The 24,237-nt window shown below is 49.5% G+C and overlaps 10 protein-coding genes across 10 annotated transcripts; 5 read left to right on the forward strand and 5 right to left on the reverse strand.

Annotated features, from left to right (window-relative positions):
* Positions 1 to 87: 87 nt before the first annotated feature.
* Positions 88 to 2,569, forward strand: EJ05DRAFT_494169 (glycosyl hydrolase; the record flags this gene model as incomplete). Its single annotated transcript, XM_033746173.1, has 4 exons — positions 88 to 197; positions 262 to 308; positions 356 to 829; positions 876 to 2,569. The coding sequence occupies 4 exons, from the start codon at positions 88 to 90 to the stop codon at positions 2,567 to 2,569; spliced, it is 2,325 nt and encodes a 774-aa protein (XP_033597532.1).
* Positions 2,570 to 3,199: 630 nt separating this feature from the next.
* EJ05DRAFT_121923 (uncharacterized protein) lies at positions 3,200 to 4,480 on the reverse strand. Its single transcript, XM_033739077.1, has 2 exons — positions 4,163 to 4,480; positions 3,200 to 4,109 (listed from the first exon to the last, which is right to left on the reverse strand). Exons 1-2 carry the CDS (start codon positions 4,353 to 4,355, stop codon positions 3,238 to 3,240), a joined length of 1,065 nt encoding a protein of 354 aa, XP_033597533.1. The 5' UTR covers positions 4,356 to 4,480; the 3' UTR covers positions 3,200 to 3,237.
* Positions 4,481 to 5,662: 1,182 nt separating this feature from the next.
* On the forward strand, positions 5,663 to 6,273 carry EJ05DRAFT_503395 (uncharacterized protein; the record flags this gene model as incomplete). Its single annotated transcript, XM_033747410.1, has 3 exons — positions 5,663 to 5,741; positions 5,828 to 6,113; positions 6,165 to 6,273. The coding sequence occupies 3 exons, from the start codon at positions 5,663 to 5,665 to the stop codon at positions 6,271 to 6,273; spliced, it is 474 nt and encodes a 157-aa protein (XP_033597534.1).
* Positions 6,274 to 7,154: 881 nt separating this feature from the next.
* EJ05DRAFT_503396 (Hus1-like protein) lies at positions 7,155 to 8,392 on the forward strand (the record flags this gene model as incomplete). Its single annotated transcript, XM_033747411.1, has 5 exons — positions 7,155 to 7,197; positions 7,248 to 7,353; positions 7,403 to 7,415; positions 7,468 to 8,218; positions 8,271 to 8,392. The coding sequence occupies 5 exons, from the start codon at positions 7,155 to 7,157 to the stop codon at positions 8,390 to 8,392; spliced, it is 1,035 nt and encodes a 344-aa protein (XP_033597535.1).
* A 1,165-nt stretch (positions 8,393 to 9,557) lies between these two features.
* Positions 9,558 to 10,415, forward strand: EJ05DRAFT_121961 (uncharacterized protein). The gene has a single exon (XM_033739078.1). The coding sequence runs from the start codon at positions 9,834 to 9,836 to the stop codon at positions 10,281 to 10,283; it is 450 nt and encodes a 149-aa protein (XP_033597536.1). The 5' UTR covers positions 9,558 to 9,833; the 3' UTR covers positions 10,284 to 10,415.
* A 736-nt stretch (positions 10,416 to 11,151) lies between these two features.
* Positions 11,152 to 11,912, reverse strand: EJ05DRAFT_121969 (uncharacterized protein). Its single transcript, XM_033739079.1, has one exon. It carries the CDS (start codon positions 11,753 to 11,755, stop codon positions 11,222 to 11,224), a length of 534 nt encoding a protein of 177 aa, XP_033597537.1. The 5' UTR covers positions 11,756 to 11,912; the 3' UTR covers positions 11,152 to 11,221.
* Positions 11,913 to 15,256: 3,344 nt separating this feature from the next.
* EJ05DRAFT_488636 (P-loop containing nucleoside triphosphate hydrolase protein) lies at positions 15,257 to 17,175 on the reverse strand (the record flags this gene model as incomplete). Its single annotated transcript, XM_033745732.1, has 3 exons — positions 15,257 to 15,275; positions 15,326 to 16,854; positions 16,912 to 17,175. 3 exons carry the CDS (start codon positions 17,173 to 17,175, stop codon positions 15,257 to 15,259), a joined length of 1,812 nt encoding a protein of 603 aa, XP_033597538.1.
* Positions 17,176 to 17,353: 178 nt separating this feature from the next.
* On the forward strand, positions 17,354 to 18,904 carry EJ05DRAFT_468125 (Mak16 protein). Its single transcript, XM_033742866.1, has 2 exons — positions 17,354 to 17,472; positions 17,521 to 18,904. Exons 1-2 carry the CDS (start codon positions 17,411 to 17,413, stop codon positions 18,464 to 18,466), a joined length of 1,008 nt encoding a protein of 335 aa, XP_033597539.1. The 5' UTR covers positions 17,354 to 17,410; the 3' UTR covers positions 18,467 to 18,904.
* Positions 18,905 to 19,433: 529 nt separating this feature from the next.
* Positions 19,434 to 19,895, reverse strand: EJ05DRAFT_503399 (uncharacterized protein; the record flags this gene model as incomplete). Its single annotated transcript, XM_033747412.1, has 1 exon — positions 19,434 to 19,895. The coding sequence occupies one exon, from the start codon at positions 19,893 to 19,895 to the stop codon at positions 19,434 to 19,436; it is 462 nt and encodes a 153-aa protein (XP_033597540.1).
* A 940-nt stretch (positions 19,896 to 20,835) lies between these two features.
* EJ05DRAFT_122021 (uncharacterized protein) lies at positions 20,836 to 22,555 on the reverse strand. Its single transcript, XM_033739080.1, has 3 exons — positions 22,289 to 22,555; positions 22,138 to 22,236; positions 20,836 to 22,088 (listed from the first exon to the last, which is right to left on the reverse strand). The coding sequence occupies exons 1-3, from the start codon at positions 22,289 to 22,291 to the stop codon at positions 20,886 to 20,888; spliced, it is 1,305 nt and encodes a 434-aa protein (XP_033597541.1). The 5' UTR covers positions 22,292 to 22,555; the 3' UTR covers positions 20,836 to 20,885.
* Positions 22,556 to 24,237: the final 1,682 nt, after the last annotated feature.

A 24,237-nucleotide genomic window follows, 5' to 3' on the forward strand; every position in this document is an offset into this window, starting at 1 on the left:
TCACGTAGCCAGCTCCTCGGGGTGTTCTATCAATTTTCAAACGAAGAGTTTGATTTCACTATTGATAGTTTTCAAGAACAAGTACCAATGGGCATTCGAAAGTTTATACCATGGCCAGCCATAGCCCTTACGGCAGCGCAGGTCATGACCACCTATGATCATGAAGCGATTGATTATTCGACCTATGTCTCTCCTTTGTGCGTATAACAAGAGAAAAAAGACAGTCCTGTTGTAAGTACAGTCTAGCTAACTATGTCCTAGTGTTGGCACGACTGGGGGTGGAAACATGTTTCCAGGTGTTTCTTCAGGTATAGAGACTCTCTGACTCGATGTATGTTTCCTGACCATCCTACAGGTCCATTCGCTGTAGTTAAACTGGGACCAGATGTCTCATCTGGCACAACGGACGCATACTCTGGTTACTTGCCTAGTGGTAATATCACAGGTTTTAGCATGCTCCATGAGTCGGGCACAGGGGGTGCTCCCAAGTATGGAGTGGTATCGCAAATGCCAGTCGCTGGTCGGATTATGGATCCCTTGGCCGACTTCTCAATGGGCCGTAGAAGCGAGGACCTTGCTGAAGTAGGGTACTACAAATCTTCTCTCGCAAATGGTGTTACTGTTGAGCTTGCGGCTACAAATCATGCTGGGGTGTATCAGTATACCTTCCCGTCCGAGCAGACAAACTCGATTTACGTAGACATCACACATGTACTGCCATCGTTCAGGGGCTTCGGGTGGGGCCAGGAATACAGAGGTAGGAACATTGCAGTTACGACCGATGGACGGTACACAGGCGAGGGCTCGTACAACAAGGGCTGGAATTTGTGTATGTGCTCATGTACCTCGCTGACAGCAATCGCTAATTCAGTCAGCTCCTGACTGGACGATCTACTTTTGTGGAAAATTTAGTGAAAAGCCACAGAGTGCTCGCGTGTTCAAAGGGTCCAACATTACCGAGGCACGCATGGCAGATACAAGCAGTGTGAATACTCGCGTTGCAGAAAAAATTGGAGGAATTTTCGAATTTGACAGCTCGACAGTGACCTCGTATGTGGGTGTCTCATGGATTTCGACCGACAGAGCGTGCGAGTATATGGAGCAGGAGCTCTCAGGACCACCAAAGTTTGAAGACGTTGTGCAGACTGCCAAAGACCGCTGGAACAATGAGGTCTTCTCCAAGATCACCACCAGCAGTACCAACGACAACGACCTGAAGCTTTTGTATACAGCACTGTATGGAATGCACCTCATACCCTCTAATCGGACAGGAGAGAACCCACTTTGGACATCTAATGAGCCCTACTATGATGATATCTTTACCTTCTGGGATCTCTTCCGTTGCTCCACAGCCTTGACACACGTCCTGCAGCCTGAAGCTTACGAAGAGCAGATTCGCTCCATCATCGATATATGGCGACATGACGGCTTCATGCCGGACGGGAGGTCTTCAAACTTCAACGGACGTACGCAAGGTGGATCCAACGCAGACAATGTATTGGCTGATGCATACGTCAAGGGTGTCCAAGGCAGCATCAATTGGGAGGACGGGTATTCGGCCATAAAGGAAGACGCAGAGACTCAGCCTCCAAACAATAACGACCCTATCGCCCCTGAGGCTTCTACAAAAGAGGGAAGAGGTGCTTTACCGGACTGGCTCAAGTACGGCTACATTACCCCTAGTTTCACCAGAGCTGTGTCTCGATCAGTCGAATACTCTGTGAACGACTTCAGTCTCTATCAAGTCGCGACTGGTCTAGGCAAGACTGCCGACGCGCAAAAATATCTGGACAGGTCGCGCAATTGGCGCAACCACTGGAATCCTGATGCATCGAGCAATGGACACAGCGGCTTCATGGTCCCTCGCAAAGCAGACGGCTCCTTTGTCGATCAAGACCCCCTTTCCTGCGGAGGCTGCTACTGGGGCGACGCCTACTACCAAGGCTTGCCGTGGGAATACTCCATGAACGCACACCACGACTTCGCACACACCACCGAGCTCGTCGGCGGCACACTCCGCATGGTCGATCGGCTCGAGAAGATGTTCGAAGAAGGCTTGTCCTCGAGAGCCGGGAAGCTGTCCGGAACAATCTTCAACCCGGCGAACGAGCCGTCATTCACGACGCCGTACCTGTACAACTTTGTCGGTAGACAGGATTTGGCGGTCCAACGATCGCGCTACGTCGCGAAGACGTTCTACACCACAGCCACGAACGGCATTCCCGGGAACAGCGACGCCGGCGCCATGCAGACCTGGCTGTTGTGGAATATGATTGGCCTATATCCACTCACCGGCCAAACGACGTTCCTGATCGGAAGTCCCTGGTTCGAGAGTATGAGCATTAATCTTGGCAACGGAAGGGCGCTGAAGATCACCTCGAGTGGAGGGAATAGTGATACGGCCTACTATGTCCAGAGCCTGCGCGTGAACGGGGAGAACTGGACCAAGAATTGGCTTACGTGGAGCGATGTATTTGAGAATGGCGGCACGATGGAGTTTGTGCTGGGAACGCAGGCAAAGAAATGGGATACGGGCGATCCGCCGCCAAGTCCAGCGTCGGACAAGTGAGGCCGACGATGACGAGAGAAGTGGATTATGATGAGCGATGTCGGTCTGGGAGAAAGCACGATTTGCTAAAGACCGAGGTTCTGGATTTCTTACGCGCAATTGACTCAGTCCTGTTCAGCAGTGATTAAGATGGAAGAATAAAGAAGAGTTTCTCTATTTGGGACGGATGGTGCTGGTACCCGTAGTCATCGTACTAAATATACTAGGTTAATTGGATAGAGCATGCGATCGGCAGGGAGGTATCATGCCGGCAACTCGAGCAATACTTTATGTCAGGGATGAATCGATGTATTGAATATACCACAGAGAATGGTACAAATTTAGGAGAGTTTAGACATAGATACGCCCACATAGACCACAGTATGTGCCAGACATCTTGGATATGATGCCTAAATGGCTTGAGCGGTCCTGCCACCTCCCACGTGATTTCACAGCGAAAGATCTGGGGCTGAGCTGGGATTTTGAGCTCATGGTGGATTGTGGTAGGGAGGGGTTGGGCAATTGTGGCCATGGCTATGGCTATGGATATGCGCTGAAAGGAAGGGTATTCGCTGGTGGCAGGGTACAGTATCAGCACTCCATACCATATTAGCTTAATGGTCAGATTCTCTGCGAGGTGTAAAAGTATGTTCTGGGTAGCAGCTTCGGAAAAGTCATTTTGACTAGTGTCACCCTTGCATCTCTGCGGGTGTATGTGATGAACCTGTTGGCAGTCCTGGCCTGGATTCCTGTGGCATTAGAGAGGGGTTGTTTGTCGATATGTTTCCTGCATAGCTTGGTGGAAGTTGCTGCTGGGTCTGGTTGTACTGAGGCTGATGTGTAGATAATTGGGGTTCACTATATTGACGACTTTGCGGTCCGTGGTTCTGTGATGGCTGATGATAAGAAGATGGGTGTGGTCCTTGTGGATACGGATACTTTGAGTCCTGTGCAGGCGGTGTTTGGGTCGAACCAGAGGCATATTGAGATTGTGTGACATGAGGCTGTGAATGTGATGATTGGATGGAATGCTGCGATGTGGATGACCGGCCGTATTGGTCGTTTTGTGACGCCTGCAAAGGATGCTGCTGAGGTCGCTTTGTATCTGGTGCATAGTATCCCGATTGTGTCTGGGAGCTCGACGGCTTTTGGTCCATGGAGGTCTGATCGTGGTACGCCGGAGGCAGAGGCGCATCCGGTTTGCTAGGCCGCGGGGGTCGTCCGCTTACCCTCTCCTTTTCAATGAGTCTGTTGATTAACCTCTGCACTAACTCTTCATGCGACTTCTTCAGGTTTTTCTTTACGAACGCCATCACGAGCATGTTGCACCGTAGATCCACGTCTTCGCGGATATATAGGCCTTCCTTGGGCGCTCCAATGCCCAGCTCTGACGTCTCTCTGGGTTCGCCAGGGAGTGATCCACCGACCGACCATTTCCCCTTTATATTGACGCCCATGGGCGCGAATACGTGTGTTTGTAGACCGTCGTGTAGATCGTGGAACGATGCGTTGAACGAGACGTTGCCTTCCGCAAGACCACCTGGTAGATATGATACCCTGTCTGGCAGGTTTTAGTTATGTCGCGTCTTCTAAGGTTGCCTGTGCTATGCGTACCTGTGATTGTATACCATTGACACTTGCGCTCTTCCTCCGATGCGTGATCGGGAGGCTCGCATTTGGTGCGACTTACGACCAATGGACCGAGGTCTATCATATCAAAATGATTATGGAATGTCTCCATCACAGTCTCTTTGGAAATGCTCGGAGGCAGTGGTGTGACGGTCGTGAAATATGTACGTTTCGACATTTCGGTATGATGCAAAACGACCTAACGACGCAGTAGTAAAGTCGATTCTTTTATGGGCGGAACTGAGAGAGGCCAGTGGAGAGGGGCAGTAGATCTTCCAGGTTCTGCGAGGTTGACTCTGGACTGTAGTGCGAATGCGAGGCTAGGGTATGTGGTCAGCGTGTTCCATTTTTAGATCAAGGTGGAGCTGAGAAGCCTGCGGCGTAAATTCCAAGCGCTACTGCGCTCCTGCGCTGCTGCGGTAGCCGTGCGCAACCGTTTAAAGCGGTAGATTTCCGTGTCCACTGTTTGTTAATGAATGTCCCTGGTGTTTATATCTGTGTACGTACCCGTACTGGTGTTGGGAGACATGGCATGTGCATTACCACTTCAGACATCAGGTTACAAAATACGCAACCAAGGAGAACTCGTCCGAGAGCTGTATCTACACCGAGCATATTTGAAAGAGAAATCTTTACCAGTAGCCGTAAGACGACTTGCTAGAATTAGTCACCGGTATGCACGAAGGACTTGTTTGGAGCCTCAGGCAGCAGTGTTATCGTTGAATGACACTGACTCAGTCTGAAGAATATGGAGTGACCCGGTATCCATGATTGACATGATGATCCTGGGAATCATGGTACGTGCACCCGTTTGTGGTCGATCATGGATGCGAACAGTTCGCTGTTTCGACTTGTCCTATAATGAACACTCACAAAATAGCGGCTACTACTCGACGCTTGACACATGACTACTCTTACCTCCTTCAAGGTCTACCCCCGTACGTCCAAGATACCTGCTATTCACAATTATATCTTCTATGGGTTGATGGAGACCCATGGAAACATGAGCTACACCTATGCGTGTAACAGCTGCTGTAGCGACTGTGGATAGAGTGATAGAGTGCGAGTGGTCATGCGCGTCCAATGGAAAAAGCCATGAAACGATCAAGAAGTCGGGCACAGCCACTCACGCATCGACACAAACCTGCAGGCCTACGCGCGTTTACATCCCAGTCCGCCTGAAGACTCACTCGTCGATCAAGCATCTTTCATAAAGACAATGACCCCGCAGGTTCGGTTTTACTTCATACACAAAACCACTTTGGCCATCTTCGAATTTTGGGAAAGGCACACAGCGATCAGAAATCGAGAATAACTACCTAGCCTCTCATTCATTAGCTACGTAGTTCCTTACCCAAGGTAGCTCTAGCCGCCTCCCACTACGCCACCTAGTAGTCACCAACAAAGCTCGACAGCTCGAAAGACGCGTCCTTCAACCCAAAGCTCAACCTCAGACTCTACATCGACTGCACCTCGCAATTGACAATGACTTTCAACTTCACGCTGCCGCTTCGTGCGGCCCAAGGCCTTTTCGTATTCATCGATCTCGTCCTGATGTCTTATGGTACGTCATATCCTTCCCAGCCAACCTGTGACATAGTGGCTTGGCGTATGTATTTGCTCATAATGCAAGATCCTGACTTCAAATAGTTGCGCACTGGTGGAGTGGCGCCTGGCATGTGTATTCCCCCCCCGAGATCAACTTCTTGATCTTCTGCTGCGCATGGACCATTCTTGCCCTCGCATACCTCATCGTTGCGCCGGCACGATTCCCCAAGGCTGCACACAAATTCGGCATCCTAGGCGCCGAGTTCTTGACCATGATCTTTTGGTTTGCTGGTTTCATCGCACTCGCTGCCTATCTTGGGGATCGTTGGTGCATCGGGACTGTATGCAATTGTGCCAAGGCTGGCGTTGCATTCGCTGCCTTCCTGTGGTAAGTCGGTCTGGAAACCTTACAAGAGGGTATACTTATTATGTATGACAGGGTTCTCTTTGCTGCGACGTTCGCTATGGCTCTCCTCCACGTATGGAAGACTCGTAATACGAATGATTCTCGGCCAGATCCAAAAATCGAGATGCATCAAGGCGCCTAAAGGAGCGCAGAAATGAGCTGGCCCATCGTCTCGAATCACGCCCTAGCGTGAATGGACTTGAATTCGAAGTTTTCCTTAAAATGTCTGATATTGTTGTCTGATACCCATTCGCTTTTTCTTTCAACCATTCCACAAATGTCGTATTGAGCGCGTACAGATGTACGCCTCGCGGAGGCAATGCAACATCTATCGTAATCACCCTATGCTGTATCCGTCTATATCTGATTCATCTATCCCTTCCTAACTTTTCGCCGAAATGTCTTGAATATCGCTACCCACGCATCCCATATTTCAGGCCAGTAACTCGTTGTAATGCAGATACGTGATGAGAAGTTCTAAAAAACCAATCCTCTTTCGAAGTGAATGCAGATAGTGGCGGTATATGGCCCGTAGTTCATACTCGCGGTGACTATGCTCCACAGACCCACGAAACAGGCTTGGTTATTTCCTCTCTATTACCCCTACTTCCTAGTTATCTCAGGCAAAGACATGCATTGCAATTTGCTACCGTGTGGAGCAATAAATCAAGTCGCCGCGAAGCCTCAGGACAGCATATTACAAGAGTAAGATCAGTTGCTACACGTTCTAGTGGCGATATCAAAAGTATAAAGTTAGTGGTCCATGGAATTGAAGTAGTAATATACTTTATATATAGGAAAATAAAATATACTCATGGATCTTCAATTCCCATTACTATAGAGTATAATATTCTCCAGAAGTCTTCGGGATAATAAAAGGCACGAGCTAGCATATCGTGGGGCGAGTAGCAGGCTGGCCCCACCCTAGATATCCTCCGCGTCGCGACAGTACAGACGCGTCATTCGATCAATCCATACACGAAGCGCAGCGATGAGGTTCTTTCTAACCTAATCACATTAAACATGCGGTTCAAGGCCTCTATACAGAATATCACAACATTCACGAGTATGCAAGCTGAATCGTACTTTTGCTGGCTACTTTCTTACCTCTTCTAGAACTGACCGCGTCACTTGCATCGCTTGGACCTATTGCATGGGTACGGCTCAATGAGACTGAAGTCCGCTTCACGGTTATACCAGAGCAAGGGACGCAAGTGTGGGCGTCTGTGTCCCAGATTTGCTCCTGAAGTCATTTTCTAACATCGTTTCAGCGTATTGTCGATCGTACGTATCTACCCTCCTGAACGAATGCACCCACTAAGCCGTACCGCATCAGAACGCCATATTCGACGACCAGTACAGCATTCAGTCAGCGGCTGACAATGTCATCAACCTCGAGGTTCCCCTTAATTCGCTCCAGCGCGCACTGAAGTCAGCTTCACAAGCTACTGCTGCACACATCCGCTTGACCAAGAAAGATGGCCTTCCACTCCTGGCTTTGACAATCACCACAAGTACACTCAGCAGCACACCTCATCCGACGTGGGGCACAGCTCGTCAACAGACTGGTTTTGATGAGAGTGAAAGCACAATAGGGGAGTTCGGCGGTGGAAGAGAACGTGAAACGGTCGTCACGCAAGAGATTCCGGTGCGTGTGCTCAGCCCACACCAGGTCGATGGCCTACACGAACCGCGGTGTCGAGAACCTGATGTGCACATTATGCTGCCATCTCTTCTACAGCTCAAGGGCATATCGGACAGATTCACGAGGCTAGCTTCAGGGGCGAAGGCAGTGGCAGCACCCAAGTTGGAAATGGCCGCGAATATGCACGGGTGTTTACGTCTCAGAATAAATACAGATGCGATGAACATTTCGAGCGTTTGGACAGGTCTATCAAATCCTGAGCTTGATCCTAGTCAAGTTGAGGGTGGCGAGGAAGGTGTACTTGAGCATCCGAGTACCAAGATGAAGAGGTTGGGATCTGCAGATGGCAAGACCGAAGAAGGCTGGGCCAAAGTACGAATAGACGGCAAAGATTGGGGTAAAGTTATGTCGGTGGGACGTCTCGGGGGAAGAGTAATAGCTTGTGAGAATTTTCATATGTATATATTGAGTTCGTTCACTAATAACTGCGACAGGCTTTTGCGACGACCATGCGCTAATCCTATACGTGTATCTCTCTGCAGAAGAGGAAGAAGGACGAGATGAGTCGGTTTTGACGGTATCTTCTCCATTCAATCTTCGAGGAGTTGCTTGCTAATGAGTCCCCAGTACTACATAAGCTCATATAGCGTGTGATCTCTTTTATCTTGCTCCAGACTTAAAGAAACACTATGTGACTGCGTCCCAGTCTAGGGTGATTAGGAGTATATATAAAAATGCTCCGCAACGCTTCTGGCTGCTTTGGCACTCTAAACAGCATATCACGTTGACATGCGTATACATATTCCTGTCAGCAGGGTCGACTCACCTAATTTCACCAGTCTGCATGCAACCTTCTTCAATGGAACCTGCCTTTCCATTTCTGAGCAATCTCGGCTTGCGGCCCAACACCATGTTTCCACCCCCTTTCCTAATACGTGGCTTCAAGCATCGCATCAAGCGGTCATCTCCACTCGACATCAGACTTGCGATTTCTCATGCCACGTCTTTCTTATCGTCAGGAATTCAAGGAGGGAACGAGACTCCCTAGGTACGCCACAGTTGGGTGCCTCGAGGATTCCATGATTAGAGATGTCGATTTGGAATCTAGAACTCACTTCGGGTTGCCATGGTGGCCATGGTTGCATGCTGGGCCGTCCGAACGGATCGAATGATCGAACCATGTATGCATGATCGAGAACTATCTATGACGGGACCATTGTCGTGCTTGAGACACTTTGTATGCCTAGCTCGGTACGGATTGGTACAACGAGACATGGACGACGAGACAATAATACTACGCAATACAATCACAGGAACCCGTGAAAACCACGCAAACGTCAGCATCGAAGCAGAATCCACGTCTGTGCCTACGCCATGTGTAACCAGCCTTGACTTTAAAGCATTGTATACCTCTTGGCCAGCCGTTACTATTAGAAGGAATTAGAGTAAGTACTAAGGACCTTAATTGTTAGCAGATAAATACGAATCGACTGAGCTCGCATGTTCTCCCGGGCATATACGACCTCAATGACATGTGCTTTATATAAATTATATTGGCTTTGTGACGTATCGACTATGAGTGTTCCTGTGTAACGATCTGCTGCACATGCAGCGCTGTGTAGTTCGTGTTCGATACAGCTTGTTCCCATTTCTTTCAAATTTCCAGAGTACCAGTGGTAATTTATTCCGTACTCTGTGTTCCGATACAGTGTAACACAAATCCGACTACCACCAAAGGCGGCCGCTCCGCATTTAGCTTCGATACTATCGCAGTCTGCAGTAGACACGAACGCCTGCTCAGGCGGTCTTACATAGCCCGTCACATGTGAAAGACGTATTTGCCCTCAATTTGGAGTGTTGGTTGTGTTGGCGTAGAAATCCGCCTTACCAGTAGAGAGGCGTGCGAATGACACCCAAGCGATGCAGAGATAATAGGTGGACCATGCCGGACACAAGCATTTTGGAAACATGGTTCAAGGAAAGAGCCTTGCATTCGCCCCCGCAAATGACCGGTCGACCGGTGTTGGGTTGGAGATCCAGGCGACGATGCATCAAATATGGGAATGCTATCCCCTGTCCCACAGCCTACCCAAGACAAAACATTGTCGGAAGCCCCCCAAAAGGCCCATGCAGATAGCCAAGGCAGTGCCAGTCGTGTCATAAGGGTAGCCTCCTTCAATAATCTAAACTTGGACCCGGCATGTCCACAAATCGTGACGCCTGCCCAGGATCCATTGAAGTCGCGACCGCATGCCTCAGGAGCCAATGTCTCACTCGCTCCGGGGGAGAGGCCACCGGGCACAACCACGCTTCCACTCCGACGAACTCATGTTCGCCGCCCAACCACGTTGTGGCAAGGATCAACGTTGGTCCCGTATAAGGTGAGTTCTGACGACTCGGCCAATAGCTTGGCTCAGCACAGTTACGGACCGCGAATACGGCCACCCATAGCGGATCCTTCATATGATCTGGATTTGTGTATTGGCATGTATCAGGAGCTAATTTAGGCTCGTGTCGAAGCTGCTGGAGCCTATGTTGCTGCGTGCCTACAATTGGATTGACCTGGTCACCGGTGAATGAAATGTTTGATCAGCGAGTGATAGTTGTCCTTTGCAGTGCAGTTCCAATTGACGCTTTCGTGAAGCTGCCCCCTGCCTCGACCTATTATTCATCACCCACTCGCTGAGGTGTTCTCCTGATCGGGGGCATGACAAGGCGTATCATGGCATCATGGATTCTGGACAACATACGCGGATTACGAGTCTCATGAATGAACCTGGGCGATGGAGGCAGACAGAGAACAACCCCCAAAAAAACCTACACGTCAGCTCGGCTGTTTCCCTCTCCCCCTGGCTCATCTCTAGATATATCCCACGAACCAGTCGCAGAACCGACTTGTTCTGACATCCAAGGCACCAGCAGGATCATAGCCCGCACGTACGGTCGATAGCACGTTTTATGGATCCCGGCTCGGTGCCTGCAGCGTGCATATATGCAGTGGACACATTAGAGCTGGGTGAGCGTGGGGTACCACAAAGACGGAACCTAAGTGGACCATAACACTCGAACCGGAAATGTAAGCTTCTGGTAAGTCATCCCGACAACACACGTTAGCAAAGTTTGGTCCGTAAATGCAGGCCACAGGCCCGCAGCAAGGCTGTGTAGATGTGGATTATAACGTCTTGTGCTGAGAAACATGCGGGTGGGGCGTAATGTAGGGGTTGGAGTGTGAGGCTAGTGTCAGCCCACGTTGTACCCTTGTCAGAGTCGCGGGTATGAAAGCCAATCACAGAGAATAATGCGCTTATAATCCAAAGAAAAATTTTGCGGGCTCTATTTTAAGATCGTGACTCTATCAAACGGTGATTGGTTGGTGGCTCGAGGGCCGAGGGGAGTCTGCTTTTACAATTGCTGCGTTGGGGATTACGAAGATAAGATTATCGGATCATAAGGAGTTGGTAATGTGGTATCCTATCCCGCGCAACTGACTTGCCAGCTTCATTATACATACTGAGAGAGAGAAGGATACGCGGTCACGCTGTTTCTGCGCAGCCTCACCTCGAAGTCTCGACTTTGCGCCTCGCAGCCTCAAGGTCACGCCACTATCACAGGAATGCTGCACGCTCCACAAGATGAGGCTGGATAGTGAGCAGGAATTGAATGCGATATGACAACAACCACGCAGCTGGAGCCTTGATGTAAGCGGGGCTCTATCAGGGTGGGCATCTCCCACATAGATCGTCATGGAGCATGGTACATATCTGCAGGTACCAGATGTGACCGTTACATGCACCTGAAAAATAGCTTTTGCCGGATGCGGTGTGCTGAAATTAGGAGACTCTATCTGTTGCACTGGTGTGAATTTAGGTGCGCAGGTAGAGCTTTGTTGCATAGCTGAGAAGCAAGATTCGTGAGAATGCTTATTGGAAAAGTGGGAGGTGTGTAATAGGAGTAATGGAGTTGTGGTGTGTGATGCCATGCACAGTGGGATGTGACGTCGTGCGCAGACTGATCAACTGTTTGAGGCTTGGAGAGCACGAGAAAAGTGTCGGAGTCACGCAATAATGACTGACCATCGTCAAGGCCGAATGTGATGCTGAGTGAGTGGGAGAGTGAGGGAAGAGATACAGTAAGCTTCTAGAAGGAGTGCATTGTCGGCGCTGGAGGCACTGAGGACGTTACGCAAGCCTGACCACAGCGCTGCAGCTGCAAATACTTTGTTTGGAAAAACTCGGGTGGGACGGCAGTCTGGTCTGGTATAGTTGTACTAATCAACAGACAAACTATCGGGCGATGGAGAGGGATCCTACTAAGCAGAGACGTCGAAGAAAATACATCGAATCACGAGGTGACCATGATGGTGGACTGGACAAGGAAGGACATGAGATGGATGACTCGAGCACCGATGACTGTGAAAAAGAGTGCGTTCCAACGTCTGACCGACCCTATGTGATTAAGTCGCCGAGATGCAACTGCGCAGTCTGTCTGTTATGATGTTCGGGAGGCTTGCATTCGGGCGAAACACAATGGATGACTATTATTGCGATGGTGCTGGGAGCACACACTCAAAGCATCATTATGAAGGTCCAACTCATCGTATCATCCCTGACTGTGAAAGGTGCATAGATAGACATAAGAGTGATTGGAATAGACCCTTGTCCGCCTTGTCGCCTGAACCATGGGATACATTCCTCGTGTGCTTTCATTGTTGATCGTTAGTCTTCATGTGGTGCGCGATTCCACGAATAATAACGTTCTAGCCCAGCACCGTGGATTGGGGGCCCGCGTTGCGCTATACGAGTATCTCCCGCCCGCAAACGCGATCAATGGGACGCAGCATTATTGGGTCGTTGCAGCACTTCCTCGTCCTATCCATGCTGCTGTGGATCTTGAATCATTATGTGCTCACCACTTGCTGCCCGCTTCGTGTAATATGTCATTATAAGTCTATTCTTCGAATGTCTTTCTCGCCGAGGCCACTCTTTAGCTCTGGCGGCCTCCAAGGGTGAAGCAGCCACACTGCCCATTCAGGCATTATAGGGAACTGCGGTACTACACTGTCTACCCTGTCTTTCAAGGCACTTGGTCACTGCACACGGTCTAACAAACGGACCAAAAGACAGCCCCCCTAGGAGCAGGAAAACAGGTTGGACAAGAACATGCTTGCTGAGCGATCACGAATGATGCCGCGGGCTTTGATAATCGGCTGGACCAAGATAGAAACAAATGCTGGGACAGCCGTTGCGAGTTGTGGGTGACAGAGGACAGATAAGATGCTCTCATGTAAGCAGGCAGGTACTGTGATACTTGGCGGCTGTTTCGTGCGGGTGTGGACCGTTTATGTCGTTAGTTAATGTTGTGTGGCTGGGGAGAGAGCGAACATGAGGCGTCACACCATCTTCCTATGGATGGATCATCTTGTCTGCCGACAAACCACCTAGGTTGAAATCTGCCAAGGCCAAACACTCGATATAATCTATACTTTCGTGTTTGGTGTATCAAGCGTGCAAAGTTTAGACAATGCGCGCGAAAGTGTATGCTCTGCGCAGTCTGCGTGCTTCATTGAATTCTCAGCCGTGTGCTCGCAGGAACTCACGCTACAAAGGCAAGCCGCCCTGGTATTCGCAGCGCAAGGCTTCAGACGGTGTGAGTTTCCATGCAGGGCAGAGGTGGGATGAGTAAGTAGTCAGGGCCCACTGCCAGCTGCCTTCGCCCACGGGCGCTGGCAGTGCGATCTCGACCGTTGACGATGATGGCATGGCGTTTGTGCGGGGGTTTCGCAGTGCAGACAAAGCTGAAATGGCCCACCTACAAGGGAGAAGAAGCCGCCAGAGAGTGATGTTGCGCTGCTGCATGCGTAGAGAACCGTTGCCAAGGGCCTCTGATCAAGTCTGACTGTGCAAAGATCCGGGCGTATCTCTTTACCTTTACTTATGCCCCGTTTCGTATGCGCCGGGGGGCAGTGACTCGGTGATGGACCTGCTCTTCGGCAATGAAGGGTCGCAAGAGATGAGTCAAGTGCGATACTGCACGATGAATGGACGACTGTCAAAGAAACATTACGAGTGTTTCTGACGTTGGGAACGGTCGTGCGCAACGCTGTAAACGCAAGGTGGGATGGACCGGACTTGGTAATCTGGAATGGGGGAGGGGGGGAGGGGGGTGGCAGACTTTGGGGTGGGTGAACGCTCGTGGTAGATGCCAGGATAGATGCAGAGCCAAACCAGGGTAAGGTTGGTCCGTGAGGCCTGCGCAGCACAGCTTTCTTCAGCATCGCTCTCACTCACATAGCAATCATTTTGCCTATCATGTTAGTATAAAGGAGCCAGGCGGACCGTCCCTAGGGTTTCCTTTTGACCCAGTATCTACCACCCGCGTCATCTTTCCAGTGTTCCATTTCATCTCATTTGTCTGTTCGGAATTTTCTCCTTACAAACATTCGATAGACGACCATATCGACCAGTACAAATCGAATTCTTTCGCGCATCTTCCATACTGCATTTCTCAGCAAAGAGTTACCCTGCTTTGACATCTCGTATAAGCTTCTGCTCTGCGTCCTATTAAATCGATAACGCGTCAACCTTTCTGCTCCACATCGCAACCTAGAGGCCGCCAGGCAGCAAGTCATACTCAACCAGTCATCGCTCTATCTTATTTCTTCCACCGAGTTCAAGCCATCTATTTTTCCAAGAATCTGTTCACTCACACTTATTTCACCGAAACATCTCAATCCGCTACTATGGGTCGCGACGGTTACAACTAAAGCAAACCTCTTCAGATCGTATCAGTCAATCTCCTGACCCAACTGTCTCCTCTTTGTCCCGGATCTTTCCAAGTCTGAAACCAAGTCTTTTTATCTTCCTTATGGGTCGTGGCGGTTACAACAAGCTCGGATCCGAAATCACGTCTCTACGATACGCAAAACCTGTTCTGAAATCAGAGCCTCTTTTCTGCACATCATCTCAAGTACCGCAAGTAGCACTCATGGGTCGCGACGGATACAATTAGGGCGCCGGTCGCTCAGATGAATCATGTCAATATTTTTATCGGCACATGATTACCGAGCTGCTCGACGGAAATGGGTAGCGGAACGGGACGGCCCCTGGTGGACCGTGGGAAGGGTGGGGACACCTGCGATTGTCGGTGGCGATGATATTACGAGAGCTTATCCTTTCTGAGCGTTCAAGTTCCTTCATTCTTTTCCATGGCATAGCGAACACAACGGGCATAGCGCGGCGTTTTACTTTCCTTTTAGCATCAGTGGCGTTGGTCTGTTTTTGCTTTCGTCTCCTCTCTTTCCGCGCAAAAGTTTACTTGTTGTGATATTATAGAATCTCTTATTCAAAACGACTCCTTATTAATACGTTCCGTGCTGCTCCTCTTTCATCTCACGCTTTCATCGTTGTTTTTGCGCCTAGTTACCTTGGCAGCGTCCTTATTTTCATCGGTAGTGTCATCTTCGTAGTGAAACAAGTTGTAATCATTTCCCGACGCAAAACCTAACAGAGAGATTCAGTGCTACCCTCTCAGACATGCACTAACAACTCACCTCTCAAACACTACGCCAAGGACATCTTCGACGTCTCCACTATCGCCTCTGCCATTAATCCGGGCTAAACAACCAGCAGCAGCACGCAAACTCTCGGCTGCGACAACAATGTCTACTTCGTCCGAGTGGTGATGTGTTATCCCTCGTGATTCGGTAGGTAATGCCAAGATCATGAAATCATCTAGGTGTGTTAGACATTCCTCCAGCAGGAGTCTATGGCGTTCAGTAGCTCCCAAAGATTCGTTCCACATCGACTCATCATCAGCCTCTGCATCAGCGTCTGTCAGTGCGCTTGTCATGTCCCGTAAAACTGCTATGAGGCCCTTGAGAAACGCACTGATGGCGCCGGGATCATTTTCAGATACCTGTGGCTTTGTAGCTTCAGTGCAAGAGATGAAATGAATTCTTTCATCTGGAATCGGTAACGCATCTTGGACAACCCTTCGAAGATTGCTTTGTTCCGCCATTGGAAATGAAGAGGACAGGCGATCAGCTTTGTTTATTACTGCCAAAACCTGTGAGCCATTATTGATGCACTCGCGAGCTGTCTCCTGGACTTCGCCGTCTATGATGAGCTGAGGCGCTCCTAGTGCTCCTATCTCGATGGCGCAGACTACCAAGACAACATCTGACTCTAGCGCACGTTGCTTCGCGCGCTTGATACCTTCTCTTTCAACAGCGCCTACGACGTCCGTATGCTGGGCTATTGATGGTGTTTCCTGGGTAGATCCCGCTCCATGATGCAAATTCTGTGGTGTTCGTAGCCCGGCCATGTCTCCGATCTTACAAAACCAACCACCCAGATCGAGGCCAACTTCGACTACATCCCTGGTTGTGCCTGCTTCAGAACTTACGATTGCAGCATCTCGGCCAACGATACAATTCAGTAGCGAGCTCTTTCCTACATTGGGAGCACCCAGGAGAGCTAAGCTAATTCCGTTCCGAAGTAATTCTCCACGAACTGCATTCGCTCTGTGAAGGTCAATCTGCTGTCTAAGAACCCATATTTTTTGAGCGACGGATACAGCAAGATCATTCGGCGATTCGTCAAAATGTTGATCCTCTGAGAAATCGATAAGTGCTTCTAGCTCTCCACGGGCATACAATAGTAGATGTCGCCAGCTCTCGTATCGCTTAGCCAAACTGCTTGTCGTGCCGCGTAGGGCAATTCGGGCTTGCTGTTCAGTCGTTGCAGTAAGGACATCTCCAAGAGCCTCGACTTGGATAAGATCAAGTCGGTTGTTGAGAAAGGCTCGTCGTGTGAACTCCCCTGGCTCTGCATATCGCACACAGCGACTTGATTTGGAGATAGCCGCAAGTACTGACTTTACAATTGCTGGTCCGCCATGAGTATGGAGCTCTAATACGTCCTCTCCGGTCACAGTTCTAGGACCTGGAAAAAATAGAACCAATGCTCCTGAGTCGAGGACAGTCTCGGGAGATGCTGAAAGATTGGGGGTATAGAGTGCTCTGAGAGTAGCTATCCGAGGTTTTGGTGTAGACTTTCCAGGACAAAGCGACCTGTATATCTAGAGCATCCTTTGTCAGAAATATGGCCTTTTAGCTTTGAGATGCGCAGCGCCTACCTCGACACAGGCAGGCCCAGATATACGAATAACAGCTATCGCAGCTTTCCCAGAAGCCGTAGAGAGAGCATATATTGTTGGTGGGTAAACCGGCGGTGTCGTGGCTGAGGCTGCGAAAACATGATCTCTCAATGGTACTGCACTAGCATGGAGACGCTGCAAGCGCCCATGGTTGGGTGCTGACTTCGACCAGCAGGGCAGTTTCTTTGGTGTACGAGGGCAAGCTGTGGCAAATGATAAACAGATTGAGAACAATACTTTCATGCCTTGCAGATAGGAATGGACAGAAGCCAAGCTATGTCAGTCTCCCGATGTCTTCTCCGCACTCCAAGCTTGCTATGTGCTTCCGGTGAAGCGCCGGCCACTGGGGCTAGCGCTACAATTGCCAAGATTTCGAACTTTCAAGTAAAGTGGAGAAGGATTTATCTTCCCGTGCATATCTTCTTTTTCAAACGATACCGTCTACTTCTTTGCTTTGCGCGAAGACAAGCATTGCACAATGGCTACAGATGACCTGGTGTGGGAGATTATCAACAACCAGTTTTGTAGCTACAAGCTCAAGTACCAGGCACTCATATGTATTAATTTCCCTTACTGACTCGTCTACAGGACTACAAAAGAACAAAACTTCTGCAGGAACGAGTACAACGTTACTGGACTGTGTAACAAGCAATCATGCCCTCTTGCAAACTCGCGCTATGCGACCATCCGAGCAAATGCTCAGACTGGCGAACTTTACCTATATATGAAAACTATCGAGAGATCACATATGCCAAATCGCTGGTGGGAAAAGGTCAAACTCTCAAAAAACTACACAAAAGCTCTTGAACAGATAGATTCGCACCTCATCTACTGGCCAAAGTTCCTTTTACACAAGAACAAGCAGCGTCTCACACGGCTCACGCAAGTGCGCATTAGAATGAAAAAACTTATGAAGGAAGAGGAACGCTTGGGAGAGCAACTGGTACCTAAGCTGGCGCCCAAAGTCAAGAGAAGAGAAGAAGGCAGGGAGCGGAAAGCACTGAGTGCCGCCAAGCTGGAGAAGGCTATCGAGCGTGAGCTCATCAATCGATTGACTAGTGGCGCGTATGGCGAGCAACCTCTTAACATCGATCCAAATATGTGGTCCAAAGTCTTGAAGGGTCTGGAGCGAAAAGGTGAAGTTGAGCGCGACGAAGATTTGGACGAAGGACTGGAAGACGAAGAGGAATATGAGCAAGAGTTTGAGAATGGTGAAAACCAAATCGAGTATGTCAGCGATATCGAGGGTGACTCGGACCTGGACGATCTTGAGGACTGGGTTGACCATGATGAGGACGACAATGACAGTGGTAGGTCAAGCGGCGAAGACGATGATGACGATGATGATGATGAGGACGATGACGAAGATGAGGCAAAGAGCGCCAAGCTCAAGAAAACACTCGAGAGTCTCAAGCGAAAACGACCAGCTGCTCCTCCAGCAAAGCCAAAGAAGAAGCCATCGAAGGGTCCCAAGCGCGAGATACAATACGAAATCGAGAGCGAGCTTCCCGCGAGGGAAGTTGCTTATGCTTGAGAAGACGGAACATTGTTGTCGCAAACAATTTTTTCTGTATATTCCGACTATACAAGGCGTTCGAATGATTAAGGATAAAAAGATGTTGATGTGGAGTTTAAATGGGTATTCTCATGCTTTCACTGTTAGGAAAAGACCATATGCACCTCCAGAAGGATCAATTGCACCTCATGAACCTCTAAAGCTCTGACACTACATCTTCACTGGCACAATATTGTTTCATCATGCTGAGACACAAAGGTTCACTGATCTGCCTTCCCGGTATCTGACTTTTGACAGATCAGCCCTGCCAAGAATAGCGCATTAGTGCGAACAGGTAGTGCGGAATGCTGACCTCCGGGACGGACGTGGTTTGCCACGTTACACAAAGCCGTATAAATGTCAAGGCTGTATAACATTCTAAAGAACGAGGACAACAATAATGAAAATATGATACGGTTCATTTCCGAGTCCTTATTCTGTGACTGCCTTTCTACCTCTTGTCCATTCCCCAAGAACTCCGCCCAATCCTAGCCCTTCTCAGCCTCCTTAGCACCCTCGACGATGCCAAGACCCAGCAGTCCTGCATATTTGACAAAGCAGAACGACTCCGCAACAACAGGCAAATTTATTGGCCGCAGCAGTACCTTGCGTCGAGACAGGAAGGTAATTCTGCATCTTCATCGAACTTCTCTTCGCTCCCGGGGTCTTCCTTGACGGAAACAGTGGGGTGTATGGATAACACTGTAGATGAGCGAGTCATGTGGCTCGTGTGAGCACGACGTATTCTTACATTCAGGCTTCATATGTGTATCAACGGTCTAGAGACAGGTGTGAACGTATCCGAGTGCCCGTGAAATCCGAATGTTATTGCTCTAGTTATGTCTCAATAGATACTTGAATCAGATCGATGCGTTTTGTTCACCATTCTTCCTAGCCGAACCACGATACCTGCATGTTCCTCCCTGGAACTCCTCTTTTTCCCCTATCAAGCACAGGTCGTAAGCGCGACATCGCTGTTCGCCTGACACACCTTCGTCTGGCTCCCACCCGGGCTCACACCTTGCGCCCAAGTGATTTTCGGACATGCAGCATCACTCGCCACGACCTCCAACTTGCTACCTGAGAACGCATCTCCAAAGGCATCAGATAAATCATACCAGATGTTGTTGCCATCGAGTGAATAGGAGAGCGTTGTCTGGGGCCTGCCGTTGAAAAGGCCATCGGTGAAGCGCGTGATCCTGAGCGCGATCCCACCGGTCTTGTTGTCGGTGTGGAAGGGTTCGCTGTAACTGGCGCCTTTGGAGATGGTTTGCATGGCCCCTTGCGTGCTGCTGACAGACCAGAGATAGATATTGTCGGCGCAATTGTTGATGACCTTAGCATTGCCGATGGCGAGGGTGGAGGTGGCTATGGAGGTAGCGAGGATGGCGGTGGTGAGTATTTGCATGGTGGATGCTTGAGTGTTGGACTGAACGCGAGTATTCGTGCTTCGATAGAGCGGTTGCGGTCGTTGCTAGCTGGAATATGCTAAGGCTTTTGATAATTCAATTCACTCGTGGTGAATACTTGCGCTTTATACGGTTGTTAAACTATTTAACGTAAGCAATTTGTCGTACACTGGTCCCACAGTGATCATTTTTCGTCGAGTAAAATTTACTCTAACCAGTCCCAACGTGGTGCTGAGATGTCATGCGAACATTAAAGGACACCTGTAATGCACGCTTATCTGAGATACTTGGAGCACCATTTCTTCTTCACAAGAAAATGTGACTTTGTGTCAGGTTTCTTGGGTTGGTGACCTCTCACCCAAATGATAGTGTGTGTACACAGGTCTACGTGGCGATGGACATGATCAGTCCTCGTCAGTCGCCGGTCTAAATGAGCCACAGGATATCTTACTTCAGGTTACGTTGGAAAGTATACTTCTCTCCTGTGATCCCTGAGATTCAATAGTCGCTCCTTTGGTCTATCAAGGCTAAGCCCCGGATAGGGTCAACCGTTTCATTACGATAGCAGGATCTGTCATTGGAGAGGTAGGAGTCTTAGAATTGAGGAGTAGACTCGATTTAGGGCGGTCGAATACCATTGGTCTTTCTCACGTCAAGTTATGGCGACGCTCGACGCAATGCAGAGACGACATGTGCGCCAAGATTGATACACGTAAACCTGATGTTATGCTTCTCGTTGCCATTAAATAAAGCCATTCTGGCTCGACGTCATGGGGATAGAGTAGCCGTAACCATGACCAATCTTTTTCTTTCGAGTGACATCCTGAAACCGCTAGATACTGTTTTGAATGACACGATTGTAGTACTGTACTACGTGACAATCCCGTGAAAGCCGAATCCCAGGGAACGATGGGTACCTGTGGTATGAGAACATGGGAAGACGCTACAGAAATTTGACTTATGGGCACATTAAAACACTAGGAGCTGCTTCAGACATGCCATGCAAACTTGGTGAGAGAGCACCCTGTGGCAGCCCATATCTCGGTATTTCCATTTTCATCGTGCCATCTTACGGCTGGTAGCTGCTTGACCCCCGTGTCAAATACCCGGAGCTTCTGACCAGTCTTCATGGACCATATTAGGAGCTTTCCGTCGCCATTTCCAGCAGCTACCACATCAAGTTCCTTACGTGTTGCCAAGCCCGTGCAAGGCCACTGGTTGTTCTCGTAGCCTTCAAATTCTACGGCTGATTTCGTAGCTTCAGGTCGTTTACCTCTGGAGGATTCAGAGCGACATGCGCTACGAACGTCGTATAAGCATAGTGAACCACCTAGCCCGGCGGCCACCAAGCGATATGGATCGTCGCCGGACTCCATCGCCGCGATGCCTCTGCTAGTCACTATCGACAACGAGGTATCTGCGGATGTACGCGTGTCGTAGAGATTGATGACACCATTTCGTGTCGCTAGCGCGAGTATGTTCTGATCACACCACATAAGATTCACAATCTCTTTTGTATCTGGGTGATTCATGTGTATGTAGTCTTCATTATGCCTTCGCAATATTCGGAGACCGCGCGAGGTTGCAAGAGCCAACATTGGGGCATCGTCTGATGGGCAGAAAACACCTTTCCAAAGGGTGGTATCTCGGACCTCGTAGTGTATTGCCAAAGTACTTTGTGGGAGGTTTGAGAAGGCACAATTGGCGAACCGGTCAATGGTCAGCTGCGCGTGAGTATCATCCTTGTGGCTGACAGCTGACATGAACCCTGAGCCTGCGTGATAATCCAGGTGTGATACATCATATCCGGCAGTGAGAAAAGTTGATTGCTCAACGCTTTTGCGCTCCCGCTGCACGATCTTTGGTGTTCTGGAGCACCTGCCGTCCTCGTTCATCCACACGATGTCATCAGCTTGCGAGAAGTGAAGACCTCTACTGTCAAGAGCCTTCACTACTATGCCATGTTCAGTCATATTGAAAAAGTCGCGGATAGTGTGAGCAGCTCCGGTCGTTGTGAATTTCTCTAATCCTAAGGCGAAGACCGAGCGATACGAGTAAGTTCGGCTGCGTGCATTGGTAAACCCGTAGTTCAGCTGAGATACATGGCCTGAAATGGTGGAGAGCATAGCCTCTGGTCTCTGAATCCGTTCTTGCTGTAGTCTCGATGCTTTGGTATCCTCGCGCTTTCGCTTCTGCTCGAAGTCAGTCTGGTCGCTATGGAACATTGGATGTTGACAGTACCAATCGTAGTCGCTCTCCTGCTAGTACAGAACCTTTCGAATATTTGTCGTATTTCGGGACGAGATGATTCTGCTCGATCTTGAAGTACTTCTTCTTTTCCTCATCTTGATATTTTAGTGGCGAGTCCAAGTGCGCACCCACGACAACTTACCATAGTAATATCCTGGGAGATCAACCGCCGACATCGCAGTCAGAATGAGCCAATAGCTTAGAAGAACTGTCCATACGCCCGTGGTTTATGACCTTTATGACTTTGCCGTAGCAAAGAAATTGCTGTTACTGGTCCAGCGTCGATGAAACGGTTGAGTGATCTGGACTTTTCTCGGCCAAGGAGAGCCTCACATCCGCGGATCACCTAAAATCTTCTCGAAACACTGTTGTAAGCTATCGCCATTTGGTCTATCTGACGTGGGCTGGATACAAAGTCTGAACTACGAATGCCTATTCACGTGAGGTCGCGTTTAAGATGAAGTTTTGGTGTGGCGCATGTGTGAGGCTGAGGCTGTTACTTATGTAGAAGCTTGGGCCCTCAGTGGGTTCGGCGGCCCGGAGGATCAGCCCTGAATGACTTCACCGACGTTTGCTGTTTGACTCAAGGCAATATATGCATTCGATGTGCCCAGCTTTGAATCGACGCACGCAATTGTTGCAGACACCATAAATGAATGCCCACGACGCGTCTTTTACTGCGTACTAGGCTGTGTAGACACTGCAAACGGCAGCAACCTATCATTGCAACGTGACATCATGCTGCATGAGATAATCTCGTTCGCGACGCGTTCGGACAGCTTCCTTGTTTCACGTCCTTCACTTTGGACACGCTTGACTGGTAGTGGTTGGCCAAGCACCTGTGACGCACTTGCCGCACATACCTCTACCCGCCACTACTAAGGATATTTTTCCGTTGCTATTGTTCTCTTTCACCGTTAATTGTTTGTGAAATCTCTTGTCCGTATTCCCATCAACTTGCTCCCTCCTGCTTGCCTTTGATACCTACGTCTCTTCACGATACTCAACGCCTAGTCGTTTAGCTATCATTTTCCATTCTCCCACTATACATTCAAATTTTGATCTGGATCTCCGCCCGAAACCACGTCAAAGCTGCACAGAGATCGTATTCCGTCCTCACCAGTATGCCTCAGAAGACTGCAAAGGCCTCAAAGGCCTCCAAATCGGTCGCACAACACTCAAAATCGCACACAAAATCACACAAACGCTCAGCTAGCGTCGCTTCTATCAACGAGCCCAGAGACGACTCTCCTTCCAACGATGTAACTCATCTTTCTCCTCAAAAGCGGCGTAGACATTCACAACGTACCTCTACCGTTGGTAATGCGCATTCCTCTGAGAACCCTGCCTCCGATGCCGTTGTCGATGACCAGTCTCGATGTGGTCGTATGTCTGAGCCCAGGGTCGTCATTGAGACCACTCCACTATCTTCCATACAAGTCGACCGCCGGCGAACCCTGTCACCTGGTCTGCTGAGTAGCGTGAAGCAGAACGGTAATGAAATACAGGTTCAATTCTCCCCACTCAAAGGCATGTACGGCCCTGATGCTCGAACCCGCCGTCGTCTCGCTCGGAATCATATTAGTGAAGAGATGAACGCTATCGAAGAGCATACGAAAGCGGATTCCAAGTTGAAGCAAGATATGCGAGAACTTAGACAACAGCTCGAGTTACAGGACAAAGAGATTGCACAACTAAAGCTCGATCACGAAGTGGAACGCCTGAGTTCCATTGGTTCTTGCGAGCCTGAGCATGCCGAACCTATGAGGCAAAAGGCTGACTCTCTGAGACAGCAGCTCGAAGACCTCAAGGAGGCCCATCCCCACATAGACATTGATGCAGAAGATGTGCCCAATGCTGACGACGTGCGGTCTGAAGTGGATGACATGGACTACGAAAACGATCTAGCCGCTGAAGGCATGGACTTCGATGAAGTCGAGGATTATGAAGTCGAGGATGAGAACAACATGGAAACTCTGGTCGGGTCAGACCCTCCACAGATGGAGTCAACCAAAGCCAGGGGAACTCGCACTACCCAGAGTACCACCAAAACCGTCTTGAAAACTTCGACAGTCAATGCAGACGTCCATG

The sequence above is a fragment of the Pseudovirgaria hyperparasitica genome (genome assembly GCF_010093815.1).
Source record: "Pseudovirgaria hyperparasitica strain CBS 121739 unplaced genomic scaffold EJ05scaffold_14, whole genome shotgun sequence".
NCBI classification, from domain to species: Eukaryota; Fungi; Ascomycota; class Dothideomycetes; order Acrospermales; family Acrospermaceae; genus Pseudovirgaria; species Pseudovirgaria hyperparasitica.